The sequence below is a fragment of the Girardinichthys multiradiatus genome, chromosome 14 (assembly GCF_021462225.1).
Source record: "Girardinichthys multiradiatus isolate DD_20200921_A chromosome 14, DD_fGirMul_XY1, whole genome shotgun sequence".
NCBI classification, from domain to species: Eukaryota; Metazoa; Chordata; class Actinopteri; order Cyprinodontiformes; family Goodeidae; genus Girardinichthys; species Girardinichthys multiradiatus.
Window position 1 is genome coordinate 38,443,301 of NC_061807.1, and position 14,528 is coordinate 38,457,828.

General features: G+C 38.2%; 1 protein-coding gene across 7 annotated transcripts in view; it reads right to left on the reverse strand.

Annotated features, from left to right (window-relative positions):
• Positions 1-8,554: 8,554 nt before the first annotated feature.
• sorcs2 (sortilin-related VPS10 domain containing receptor 2) overlaps positions 8,555-14,528 on the reverse strand; it is a 397,907-nt gene continuing 391,933 nt past the window's right edge. The window contains exons 24-28 of one of the 7 annotated variants that reach the window (XM_047385727.1): positions 14,370-14,469; positions 14,204-14,245; positions 13,856-13,958; positions 12,518-12,711; positions 8,555-11,556 (exon numbers count right to left, since the gene is read on the reverse strand). In XM_047385727.1, coding sequence (XP_047241683.1) covers positions 11,492-11,556; positions 12,518-12,711; positions 13,856-13,958; positions 14,204-14,245; positions 14,370-14,469 — 504 coding nt within the window. In that variant the 3' untranslated portion in view covers positions 8,555-11,491. Of the gene's footprint in view, positions 11,557-12,414; positions 12,712-13,855; positions 13,959-14,203; positions 14,246-14,369; positions 14,470-14,528 lie in introns of all 7 variants that reach the window. The other 6 variants (XM_047385725.1, XM_047385726.1, XM_047385729.1 and 3 more) reach the window with 6 other exon arrangements.

Below are 14,528 nucleotides of genomic sequence, written 5' to 3' on the forward strand. Positions count from 1 at the left end.
CGGTAGTCCTTGGCAGTGACACGCCCATCTAGCACAAGTATTGGGCCAAGGGAATACCATGATATGGCAACCCAAACCATCACTGATCCACCCCCATGCTTCACTCTGGGCATGCAACAGTCTGGGTGGTACGCTTCTTTGGGGCTTCTCCACACCGTAACTCTCTCGGATGTGGGGGAAACAGTAAAGGTGGACTCATCAGAGAACAATACATGTTTCACATTGTCCACAGCCCAAGATTTGTGCTCCTTGCACAATTGAAACCGACGTTTGGCATTGGCATGAGTGACTGAAGGTTTGGCTATAGCAGCCCGGCCGTGTATATTGACCCTGTGGAGCTCCCGACGGACAGTTCTGGTGGAAACAGGAGAGTTGAGGTGCACATTTAATTCTGCCGTGATTTGGGCAGCCGTGGTTTTATGTTTTTTGGATACAATCCGGGTTAGCACCTGAACATCCCTTTCAGACAGCTTCCTCTTGCGTCCACAGTTAATCCTGTTGGATGTGGTTCGTCCTTCTTGGTGGTATGCTGACCTTACCCTGGATACCGTGGATCTTGATACATCACAAAGACTTGCTGTCTTGGTCACACATGCGCCAGCAAGACGTGCACCAACAATATGTCCTCTTTTGAACTCTGGTATGTCACCCATAATGTTGTGTGCATTTCAATATTTTGAGCAAAACTGTGCTCTTACCCTGCTAATTGAACCTTCACACTCTGCTCTTACTGGTGCAATGTGGAATCAATGAAGACTGACTACCAGGCTGGTCCAATTTAGCCATGAAACCTCCCACACTAAAATGACAGGTGTTTCAGTTTCATTGTCCAACCCCTGTATATATATATATATATATATATATATATATATACATATATATATATATATATATATATATATATATATATATATATATATATATATATATATATATATATATATATATATATATATATGTAGCACCAAGATGACGGACCAAGAGCATATATTAACGACATTAAGACATATATAAACTTTTTAACATTACCTGGCTTTGTACTGTAGTTTCTTGGTCCGTTCTTTTGGCGCTAGTGCTGCTGCTTCTTCTTCTTCTCTTCTTCTGCTGGCAACAAATTCAGAGGTGCATACTGCCACCTACTGTACATCATTGTATAACTCCACCCACTATATTCTATGTTTTAGTTTTGTATTTCATAAAAATAAGAACAATGCTTTATTTATAATACTCTTGATTTCCTCCCTATCTCCCCTCTGTTCCTAATATTTCTTTTAGACTGAATTACCTCCCATTCCGGCATTACGTTTACTGGCGGTGAGGAGTGTGACAGCGCATGCGCAACGCGAATCGACTAACTGCGCTCCACTAACCAGCCTGATATCACGTGACACCAAGTCGCTGATGTAAATTTGTATTCTCAAAAAAAAAGAAATCGTATTCACAAACTGTTTTAGCATATTGTATTCATAAAGAATAAACCACAACTGTAAACTTGAACTTTGTGTTTGTAATTTCTTGAAGCTGTAACATTTTATTTTGTATTCTTACAGAGAAAATATACAATACCTCTTTTGGATTTTACTTATGCACAACTATTGACTAATATGCACACATTTCCGTCTTTACATACACATTGTTTTTGACAACGTTCTTACCCCATAGATCCTGCTGGAAGAGGCCTGCCCTTAATTCTTCATCATAAAGAGATAATCAGATAATTTGCGAGTGGGATGTATTAGGCAGCAAGTTGTTGTGTAAGAAGCAATATGGCAAAATGGGCAAGTAAGAATTTAACTGAGCTTGACAGGGGTCAAATTGCGATAGTTTAATGACTCCAAAACCCCAGCTCTCATAGGGTTACCAGCGGTCAAAAATGATCTAAGAAAGGGACAGACAGATGTATGGACAGCCAATGTTCAATGCTGACCCATAGAGTGAGGACTGACCCGATCCAACAGACTAGCAACTGTAGCTCCAACTGATGAAGTAAGCTGGTTCTGAGAGATTGCTATTGGCACGAACATTGCATCATAGTTTGTGAAAACAGTGTTCCCTCGTGACAGTAGTCTTTTCCAGCAAAATATTGTTTCCTGCATTACCACAAAACTGGTTCAGGAAAGGAGTAAAGATATTTTGATTTGTCAAAATTCTCCCGATCTCAATTCAATCGAGCATGTGCAGGACAAAAAAAATCTGATCCATGGAGGACTCACCATGCAACTTACACAGATTTAAGGATACGCTAACAGCTTGGTTCCCGGTACCACAACCCAGCTTTAGAGGTGTAGTGGACACCCTGCCTTAACAGATCATGGTTATTTTTGATTACAAAAGGGGTGCATTCTGGCACAATTGGGTTTGAACAATGGATCCAGGAGGCGTCACAGGGAGAGAGATTCAGGGGAGAACTCTGGAGGTAACCTTCTGAGAAGGTAAAGAGAACAAGGTTAGCCTAAGCAGGGAGCAGGTGTGCAGAAGCACACTGCTCAACCCCAACCTCCAGGAAAAACCTGCACCTCTATGGGAGAGAAAAAAACAAACACACCCAGATCCCTAAGATAAATGAAATCATTTGGAAACTCAATTTTAGATTTGCTCAGGTTATCTTTATCTGATTTTGACATTTATCTGACAAAAAGGAAATGAGGAAAATATGTTTCCAAAGCACTGTGCTGTAAGCATATTCATTCATCAAAAGGGTCAAATGATAAAAGATAAACTGATGAGATTGTAAAGCAAATGCTCTCTCTATATTTAGGCTTTCTTTCTTTCAGGAATTCAATGATCCATAAAATATTACCAACACTGGTTAGTGTTGGTACAACACATGCAGCCATGACATCAGTGCAACATTTGCATTCAGTAAATAATATTGCTATTGTTTACATAGAAGGTTAGCTTTATCAGTAGTTAGCCTCTTGCCTACAGTATGCAGCAGATAGATGAATGTCACAAATTCTGAGATAATTCCCTTTAAGAACGTTGAAGCAAATTATTATATAAAAAAAAAAAACCTTCCAGTTAATCTAATTCATTTTCTTTGCTAACAGGAACTGATTTTTCTGTCTTAAACACAGAAATGAAATACTGTAAAACAAATAGAACTAATTTGAACCTTTTTTTATATGAGGTACTAATACTGAAGTGCCAGTCCATCAAAGCTAACACTGTGGATAACAGATTCCTGTATTCCATAAAAGCAGAGAATTAGCCCTTTGCTTAACTTGAGTCTTCAGCATCATCAGATTACCACCTGAGGGGGCAGCACCACCCAAAGAGGGTGATCGCCTCAGACTTTGATCCAGTGAATTCTAGTCAGAGTTTTAATAGACACTAGATCTTGGTATCACTGCTAGACCACAGCACGAAACCAAGCTCACAAGACTCTCAGTCACTGCTTAGATTTAAAAATACAAATTATTAATTATAGTTGAAAAGTTGAATGTGATTCTGATGTGTCTATGATGCAGGGCTGGTTTAAGTGTCAGAAGCATTCTACGGAGGTTTTCATCCATATTGCCACAGTAGCATTATGAAGTAGCTGGTGGTTTGTCAGCTGCATATCAATGATGCAGATCTCCTGTTCCATCAAGTGTTAGGGGTTGATTTTTCTTTTGTTTTAGTTGTTATATGCACCACTGTTTATTTCACACATGTTTTGTTTTGGCCACTATACCGTTAAATTAGTTTATTTAAATTGTTTTAGTTATCTCTTATTAATTATAAAAAAATACCTGTATTATTAAAGACACAAAACAATATACTCCAGTTCCCAATGTTTTGATTTTATCAAATTCAGGGTTTTCCATTTATGATTTTCTGAATTACATGTGGTTAATAACTAAGACTTAAGACATAAAATTCAATAAAATAACACATTTTAGAGGGGATTAATTTATTAATAGTAATGTATTTGTAAAGCTCATAAATATGTCAGTTAACCATCAGTATTGTTGCAGTTAAATAAACATGTGTTTCATGTAAATGTAAGGAAAACGTCCAAGAACAGTCCATTCTAACAACATTTCATCGGTATGAACATGATTTGAGCTTTGTGTTATGGTGCAAGGTAATGCTGGAAGTAGCCTTTAGAATTACAGTACACTGTGGTCATAAATTGATGGACATGGATAGCAACCATACACAAGTAAACTGTGCTGTTTCTCAGTTGGTGCTAAGGGATCCAAAACAATCATAGAAACATTGCTTACACTATTACACTGTCACCACAACCAGCCTGAACTGTTCATACAGGGCAGGATAGATTCACTTTCATGTTGTTTACAACTAATTCTGACCCTACCATCTGAATGTCACAGTTGATATCAAGACCCAGAGAACCAGGAAACATTTATTCAATCAGTTATTGTCCAATTGTAGTCAGCTTCTGTGAGTTATAGCTTCAGTTTCCTGTTCTTAGATGACAGGAGTGGTACCTGGTGTGGTTTTCTGCTGCTGTTGCCCTTCTACCTCAAGGTTTGATGTGTTGTTGTTTCAGAGATGGTGATTCAGATACTCTAGTTCAACAGAGCGGTTAGTTGAGCTACTGTTGTCTTCTATCATCTGGAACTTAATTCATCAGTATGTCATCTTCACCATGTCCAGATGCCTAAATGGAAAGAGTTGTTAACCATGTGATAAGCTGACCTACCAATTGTGCCAACAACCATTGAACAGGTGTACCTAATAAAGTGGCCAATGAGTGTATATATGCATTTGGTTTGATAACGATGAACCAATACATACACTATATTGCCAAAAGTATTGGGTCACACCACCAAATCAATGAAATATTGGTGTTGGAGAAACCTGACTGGCCTTTCACAGATTCTTGACCTCAACCTTCTTGAACACCTTTGGGATGAATTAGAGAGGAGGCTGTTATTCTGGTTTTCTCATCTAACTATGAACAACTCCTAAATCTTGTGGAAGATGTTTACAGAATAGTTAACCTCTTTAGCATGAGGGTCTATTTTCAAAAAAATGCATGAGGCATTTATCCACTTGTACAATGCCTAAACTGCTAATCTTGGTATCAGCTAACAGAAAGGTCCTGGAGGATGATGTGGATGGGGAAATTTGAGAGTAAATTATTCTGGGCCTGAGTATAGAGGTTTAAATGCCCAAAAATAAATTCTGCCTAACAAAAAACAGATACCAAACCTTCCATACAAAACCTCTTACTTTTGCTGTAGAGAAGGAAACAAGCACAATAAATTGTAACTACAATTGACATCTGTAGCCAGTCTGGTGTCAACACAACAAGCAATAAAAATGTTATACATGTTTAGACTTTTTTGCATGGTTTTTGACGGTGGATCCATTAACAATCCCAACCTTACGGTATATATTAAAAATAAGATGTCATCAAAGTTCATGTAAAGTAGACAAATACTGTTGGCAATATAAAGTATTTCCATAGCAAATATAGTAGAAGAGGCTGAATCCTTTATCAATTTTGCAAGCACAACAAAGTCCATTTCCTTTTATTTCCTCCAACAGGACACCACACACGTGTTCATTTTAGATAACACCAGGTTCAAAACTGTTCCTGGACTGACAGAACTGTGAGAAAACAAATCACCATGGTTGATTTTCATGACTGACGCAGCAGGTTGGTTAACAAATCCCTTTAATTTTCCAGGTAAATACGGAAAGTAAAGAAATTTGCATCTATAGGTGTTGATTTTAATCTACTTTTAAAATAGGGAAAGCAGTCGGCTGTCTTTTTGAACAGCAGCATCATGCAGTGGAAGTGTTGCCATGAGAAAAGAAAATGCTGAAGCAACATTTCCAGACATCAGCAAGGAAGTTAAAGCTTGGATATAAATGGGTCTTCCAAATGGACAAACATCTTAAACAAATATCCAAATTAGTTACTCAACAAGAAGAACAAAGAACATTTTCTGAACTGACCGTCACAGAGCCAAGATTCCTGATTGACCTGTTCTGCCAGTGAAATTGGCCCAAAATTCCTGCAAAATACAGTTTAAAAGGCACCAAATACTAAGCAACTGTGTGTAAACTTCAGAATCTGAAGAAATTCAAAACAAAATCTCTTAAAAATTATCTTTATCGTTATTCCGCCATTTAGCAAATTTAAAATAATTTTGGAAATCTTAGCTGACCTAAATTTGGAAAAGTTTTGCCTGATGTTTTGCATGAGAGGGAGAAACAAAGTTGTCTTTTTATTCAGTGAATCTAAATATCAGGTTTCAGTTTAAAAAGGATATTAAGTATTTACATCCATTATTTCATTGCTAAAAATTGAGCTCAAATTTCTGCCTACAACCAAATGGAAAGAACTAAGATGCACAAAGCTAGCTTTCATATTACCCAAACAGTGTAGAGACCTTATGCTTTGACTAATCCTGTGCTGCTAATAGGCAGGAAGGCTCATGTCGTTGGGTTACAGTTCACTAATGACATGGTGGAGCATTGCTTCACACACTAGTAGCAGTGTATTTACATTCCTGATAATTTTTTTTAAAATCAGCACAAAAATGCAAGTATTCAAATTCCATGCTCGTTTACTCCCAAATTAACTGTTCATCAATTGATTAAAGGTTTAAGACCATTAGCCTTCACACAGGCCTTCCGCTGCAATCCTTTGTTGCCAAGGTGAGACTTGTAAGACAGTCCTTTTAAACTGAGGAAGATAAGACAAAAAACTGGTAGGCCCCAAACAAATTTATCTGTGCAGAACCGAAGGCTACGTCTCCCATCGCATGCATGAAGCTGTTGCAGAACTGGAGAGCTCATTCAGTGACACACTGCTGCATCCTAGATGCACAGGTCTTTCCTCCCAGCAGCTGTTAGACTTTATAACGATCGCTGCTCCCAATAAACTCAATAAGTGTTTATATCACCGCTGTTATTTGGACAGTTTTTCCCTTTCTTGTAAATAGTCTGTTGTTGCATTTAAGCAAAAATTCATATGCATGTTTTGTTTTTGTTTTTTTAAATCACTCTACTCAGCTGCACATTTCGCTTAATCTGAATGTGAGTGCATCTCCTCGCAAACTATAAACTCGTCTGTTTGGACTTTGTAGGGCAACACCAAGCATTGGATGGTGGAAGGTGGAAGAAGGTTTGATTCTCTGACAAGAACAAAATAATCTGCATGCCCTTGATTGCCTCCAATGTTACTGGAAAGACATGGAGATCCCACTGGAGATGTTCTCTGTGCCACAGTAGAGGAGGCTCCTTCATAATCTGGCAGCTTTTTCCTTTAATTGAACAGTGCAGGTTGTGCAGGGGGCTACCAACCAGCCCTATATCTGCAGGGATGACTGCATCTGTCAAGAGGACAACGCTGCAGTTTACAATGCCTGTCTGACAAAGGACATATTCCAGGAGAATAACTTCCCTCTTTTGGACCATCCTGCATCTCAGTCTTATTGAAAACATTTAGGATGGCAGAGAAGGTTTACAATAATGAATGTCAGTTTCAGATCATAGATGCCCTTTATGAATCTTCACCACATGGAGTAACATTTCCACTGCCCTCCTGGAAACTCTCAAATCAAGCATTTCAAGTACGTTTTGAAATAATTAAGAAAAACATTTGGGCCACTCACTACAGAGTCCTGTTTTATTATCTTTAGTTGTGGTTTTTTTGTGCTATGGTCTCAAATTCATGATAGGCTTGTTTGAGTTTGAAGATCGTTTTCAATAAATTACCCACTCGCTTGTTATTTTTGGGTGTGTGTGAGAGATAATTCATAATGGGTTTAACCTTTTTCAACGAAGTCTTGTTTTGAAAATCATGTATATTGTGAACACATTCAGCCCTGGAAAAAGAGTGGTTCAAAACAATTAAAATTAAACTATGACTCCAGATGTTTTAACCTGCTGTTGATATAAAGTCTAGGTCCATAAGAATAATGGTTAACCAAAACATTGTCATTGTAATATTCATGCTTAGCATATTTCATTCGGCCCAGTATGTTGCTGCTGTAGAGGCTAGGCTACTACAAGGCAGGTTCTATATATTCTGTTTTTTTTTTTTTTTTTCTGACAGATCCAGCTTCAGTAATTCCAACATTAAAATCAACAATTAAATTATCCCACAAAGGTGGTCATCAACTCCCAGGCTTACTGTCTTTGGATATGTGCAGGTGCATTTAGAGCCAGGGGAACAATCACCATAAAGAGGCAGAAAGACAGCTGGCCACTAGGAAAAGAAAAAAAGGCAAACAGTGCTTTTCATTTTCCTTGTTTCTCAGTTGCATTATAAAATATATGCCACATTATATGTGGTAAAAGATTTTCAAACAACTGATCATGGTTTCAGTTTTCACATTATAGAAACTGGACATGTTAACAGTGCTATGCACACTTTTCAGAGCTACTTTAGCCATTTTCTCCCTGTTTTACTTTTTGGTTTGATAAACCTAGAGATTACAATAGCTTTAGTCAGAGGTCCATAATTATAAAATGTGTTGCATCCTAACAAAAAGACCTAACTGTCTTTGGACTAAACTGGCTGGACGGCAGTTCGATGGTGCCAGTTCACTAGGCTGATTGACCCAATAAAGTGCAGACACACATGTACAAGTTATGGGAGTGATTTATTTCAGGATGCAGGTTCAGTGCATTATGCTTCCTGAAGAGACAGCACAGAAACGAAGAGCTCAAACAAACCAGCGAATAGAAAAGCAACCGAAGAAAAAGCAGCGTGGTACAAATCACAACGTCAGTGTCATCATCCGTGAAAATCCTGGACTAGTACAGTGGAAAATCACAATCCCTCACGTTCCCGTTTGCTTATAGGAACATTGACACAATGACGACACCTCACTACAAAAACTAACTGGAACATGTGCTGAATATGTACAAAAGATGATGTAAGGTGTAAACAAGCGAATGTCATGTGCCGTATTAAATACAAGATAAACTGAAGGGTGGTCTTGACAACAGTGGCGGCATTGGTGGCCTGCAAAGGGCTTCAGATTTAGAGTTTGTTAGACTGTTCAGCTCCTGTCCCATACTTCTTCATCCGTTAGTGCAATCAATCCCACAGAAAGTCATCAGTAAGAGACCAACAGAAACACTAACCTGTGTTCACACATACAGCAAAAAATTGACCACGTGTATCAAAAATATCCATATAGATCATCATTACTGTATACAGTAGCGGTCGGCGTCTTTTTGAGACAACAAAATTACTTCCAGTTAACAATAAGAAGTGTGAAATATTCCTCATCATAAAACACAGTCATATTGAAAATGGATACATGTAAAGCAAGCAATGATAATGAAACTGGAAACTGTGACTTTTTTCATAGTTAAGAAACTAATTGGCAAATCTATCCAGAAGAAGAAAAAAAAAAACAACAATGCCATTGATTTTTGTAGTTGTGTTTAACACAAACACACATGTTGATGGGAATATGTACAAAGTGGAATTCGCTGTTCATATTTACACATTTACATACAACAAACCAAACCTTTAAAGAGACAAGATTCCACCGTGGGCTATGCCTAATATAGGCTGATACAGAATACATCAACTACCCCCTTTCTTCCCGTGTTGGCAACCTTTGTCTCCAGGGGACAGAGTCTGCTCTGACCCCAGAACGTGTAAGGAGGAGGAACAGAAAGGGCCATTTCTTTTTTTTTAAAGACAAATAACATGACAACAGAGAATGTCACAGAGCAGACCTAAGTCTGCTGTCTTAGGCACCATGGGACAGACAGAGTTGATACTGACTTAAAATACGGTGATCAATCTTCTAGGATGAGTCACAGCTAAACAAGGATCCAGAACAATGATGATGTAGGATAATGAGAAATGATCAAAGCTATGTGTACATAATGTCATCCCAAGGAGGTGAGAAGTACCTGTGAGTGGAAATTCAAGAAAGTGCAACACCGCCCTCTTGTGTTTGCATGCTTATTTTCTTCATATGCAAATACACAAGGGTTTATTATACTGTACATTCTATTGAGATTATTATTGCCTTGTAAATGAGAGGAGTGGAGTGGTAACTTTGGGGAGAAAAAACGTAAATACCAAGTACAAAAATAAAACCTGGCTCATCTTTCATTTTACTTTACTACCCCAGCAAAGCCTACATTTAATGCTCAAATATAACCAGTGTTTTACAGTGCCTTGGAAAAGTATTTATACCCCTAGATATTTCTATATTTCCACACGTTACAACCACAAACCTCAATGTAATTAGTGATTGATCAAAATACTATTGCATGCTTGTGAGGTTAAAGGAAAATGAAACAGTCAGTCATTTTCTACCGCTTATTCCATAGTGGGTCGCAGGGCAGCTGGTGCCTATCTCCAGCAGTCTATGGGCGAGAGGCAGGGTACACCCTGGACAGGTCGCCAGTCCATCGCAGGGCAACACACAAACGACCATGCACACACTCATTCATACACTTAAGGGCAATTCAGAGTGACCAATTAACCTAACAGGCATGTCTTTGGACTTTGGGAATCGGTCGACAGTGCCACAAATGGTTTAGCGCCCAAATAACTGGCCTTTATAGAAAAGTGACAAGAAATCCATTGTTGAAACAAAAATAATTTCAGTTTGCAGTACCTGAGAAGCTATTGAGTGGGCGCAACAAACATGTGGAAGAAAGTGCTCTGGTCAGATGAAACCTTTTGGAATACATAAAAAACACTACGTGCAGTGTGAAAACTAACAAGGCAACACTCTGAACACACCATCCCCAGCGTAAAACACAGTGGTGATAGCATGATGCTGTGGGGACACTGTGGAGGGGAAGACTGATGCTGAAAAACAGCCTACAACATAGAAAACAAAATTCGTCCTCCAGTAGGACGTTAGCACTGAATGCACAGCTGAAGTCACAATGCAGCAGTTTAGAGTAAAGCATACTTACTTCTTAGAATGACCTAGTCAAAGTACCAACTTAAATCAAGCTGTGAATGTGTGTCAAAACTCTTGTCCACAGATGCTGTCAATCTATTCTGACTGAGTAGGGGCTAAATTTATCATTTCTTTCCACTTCACAAACATACACTACTTTGTGTCATGAACACCCAGAATAATACATTAATGTTTGTAGCTGCAACATCACAAAATGTGATATAAGGAAAGGTGGTATTACTAATTTTGCAAGGCACTGTAGGTGCAGCCTAATTTCAGTCACTACTGGCCAAAAACATTCAACCATCTTAAATACCAGTTGAAGCCAGAAAGGGGAGTTGTGCTTGCTGATTTTAAGCATGTTGAATGTCAAACTATTAATGCACCTTTTTAAGCACTGATAAGCCATCAACACATTAAACATGTTTTCAGAGATGAGATCATTTGAAAGGAGAAGAAATGGATGTCGAATACAAATTCAAACAGATAACATAAAAATTGAAAAGGCTGTTGGGTAGATCGGTTTCCAATGTGAAAGAAGGAAAAGGAAAAAAAGAGGAGGAAGTCAGAGTCCCTGTGCTTGTTAGCTGGCTCGGCTAGGCTGGGCTAGCCCGTCAGCATTGCCCTGTCAGCCATCAGCTGCTCAGGTAACCGTGTAATTCTCTGGAGTTGATGCTCAGGATCACACCTGAGTGGTTGCCTGGAGACAAGAGGGGAAATAAAACACCACACATGTAAATGAATTAGCGATGAGCTAACAAATAAGCTGCACAAATCATGGTTAACATAGGTTCATTGGTGTAAATAAGGCTTTGTGGAGCCTTTTTTTGACAAAAAATCTGTATCGTTGTGGCCAAATGTCTGAACTAAATGAATATAAGGTTGTTCTGGTTAACTGGGTCAAATACAATATGACACTTAAACCAATATAGTGATGTGATATAACATGCTAAAGGTAATACGACTAGAGGCACACCTCAATAAATATTCATGAATGACTAAATTCATTGTAAAGTTATTTACCTCAATCATTCACTTAAAAGAGTGAAACTCTAGATTCTTTCCACACAGAGAGATATATTTTTAAAGCATTTGGTTACGTTTGTTTCTGTTTCTGACGATTATAGCTTACATCTAACAAAACCCCCAAATTCCAAGTTTGTTGCAAAATCTGAGTATTTCAGAAGACCAATAAAAAAGTATTTGAATCCAGAAATGTTATGTTGGTCAAGTTGTTGCCTACATCATAATGGGGAACAGTTTCTCAGCAGACAGTCACTGAAACACTCCACAAGGAGGAAAAACCCCAAAAAGTCGTACTAAAGAAGCTGGCTGCCCACAAAGTGCCTCCACGGATGGAAAGTTGAGTGTTAATAGTGCGATATTAAAACGTGCTCAAGCAACACTTTTCCAATCAAATTACGGAAATGAATGACTTTTTTGGTGATATGCTAGCTTACTGAGATGATCCTATGAATATTCTAGTGATGCCTATAAGTGCCTTAAAACAATGTGAAATACCAATAACCATAAAGAAAAGGGTGAAGTCATTCAGTACCTTGGTGTTTGTTAGCTGCTGGAGTTAATGCCTGGATTTTAGTAGCAGTGGTTAGTGGTAGTCCTTATAAGAGAGCGGAAGGTGGGGCTACCTCCTGCGTTACCTAGAGTCTGCGAGTCCAGGTCGTCATCGATAAACTCCTCGCCTTGGATGATGTGCTGGGTATCCTCGCTGTGGTTGACAGGGCTGGTCATCTCCTGTTCCTTCTCATTATGCATCTGGGCATAGATGTTGCGATTTCCGGGAAGCTTCCTGAAAAACAGTGGAGGATAGGAATCCTCAGTCCTAATCCAAGGACTGTGGGATTTTTAGTTTTTTTTTCGTGAGATGGGGCTGTAGAACTGCAATGCATGTTTTAATTCAAGTGACTTTTTGGTGGATATTTGTGTTCTGGACTCGGGGTTGTGATCTTGGTGAACTACTGTCATGAAAACAATGCATGCAGTTAATAAAATATCATTATTGAGTCAGATTCTCATGCAAACTATGGTGTTTGTGTATAAAGCAGGAGGATGGGGACAGTTTTTTTTAAAATAAAACAAATTTTAACTAGCTATAAAAATCTTTTTACAGAATTCAGGTATACTGTAAAATGATTTTGATCTATTCTCTTGACATACATGTTTGGAGTTGAACTTATTCCTTATCTTGACAAAACCTTTATTTAGTGTTAACATGTGTGTAAACTTGCTATTTGTTTTATGCTAATTTGTTGCCAATACCCCCTCTGCTGGGAGGCAGGACCTCCCTAATGTCTCCACAGCCTGTTAGAATGAACAACTTAGGAAAAACTACTCCAGTGTGAAGGTGATCAAAGGGTAAGTGTGATGTTGTAATAATCCTTTTGCTTGACAAATAGGTTATATATGGTTTTATATATAAATATATTTTTTATTTCATTTTTTTGCTCTTATTCAAAATCGGTATCCATGGTCACCCTTTGTGATGATCTGACTGAGGAGTTTCGTACCTATGCAGAACATTAGAGTAGTAAAACAACAAACTGTAACATGAACACAGAGCTTAAAATAGGCTTGGAGTAGAATGTTATTTTTTTAAATTTGGGTTCTGAGTACTGCATCTGTACTTCATTTCATTTAATTCACTTATTCCGAATTTAAAGTAGTAAGACCTTTATAGTATAATGCAAAGCTTGATAAATGCATAAAGAAAAACGTCAACCAAGTCAAACATAGATGCTAGCATTAGTGTAATGTTTCGTTTTAGAAATGTATTTCACAAGACTAAGTAAACAGTTTTCATGGGAAAGGAAGGTATATTTTGGTGTTAAATATAAGTGTATTTTATTTTCCTTTGGGATTAATAAAGTATTTTTGAGCTGAATTGAATAGAAAACTCATAACATGCTACTTGGTGCGGTAGGACCGTATTTATGAATGCAGACCAACAGGAAGTGACTCATTACCAGGACAAAGCTTACCTTTTAAACTTGTAAAGAATGAATGACCCAGTGCCAATTACGCTTATTAGGAATATGACAGCTAGTGCCCAAACACCTGGACCTCCAGCTGCTCCATGGTAGCCTACAGTGGTAAACAAACGCACATGTATCAGAACAATGCATTTTTCAGAATGGATGAGAAGCAAAACCAGAACATTGCTAGTATTGTTAAGAAAATATGAAGAGTGTTTAGTTGGAGTGTACAGCAGGACAACACAACAGGCTGAAACAGGAGAAGAATTAAATTAGTTGGGACACAACAGAAGAAAAAAGGGCAAGGATTTGATCTGTGTTTGAAAGCTTTGGACATATTGCTTGTGAACGCACCATCCTCTGCCGTTGGGCCTACTGAGTCATTAGCAATTAGACCTATTCAAATGGAAATAATCATAAGCATGCTGTTAGAACTTTGATATTAAATTCTAGTAGCATAAAAATATAGTATAAAAATTGTAAACACACAGAATGTAATGCTTGTAGCTTTCAAGTCTACCTGCATTTGGGTCGGCTAACATCACCAGCACCCGTAGACCTCCCCGGACCATAAAGCTGATATTCTTGTCGTTGAAAGCTTGCACAACTGCTGGAATACGCTAAGAATGAGAAAATTATATTAAAAGAGCAATTCACTGAATGTGTCTTTATGATAAAA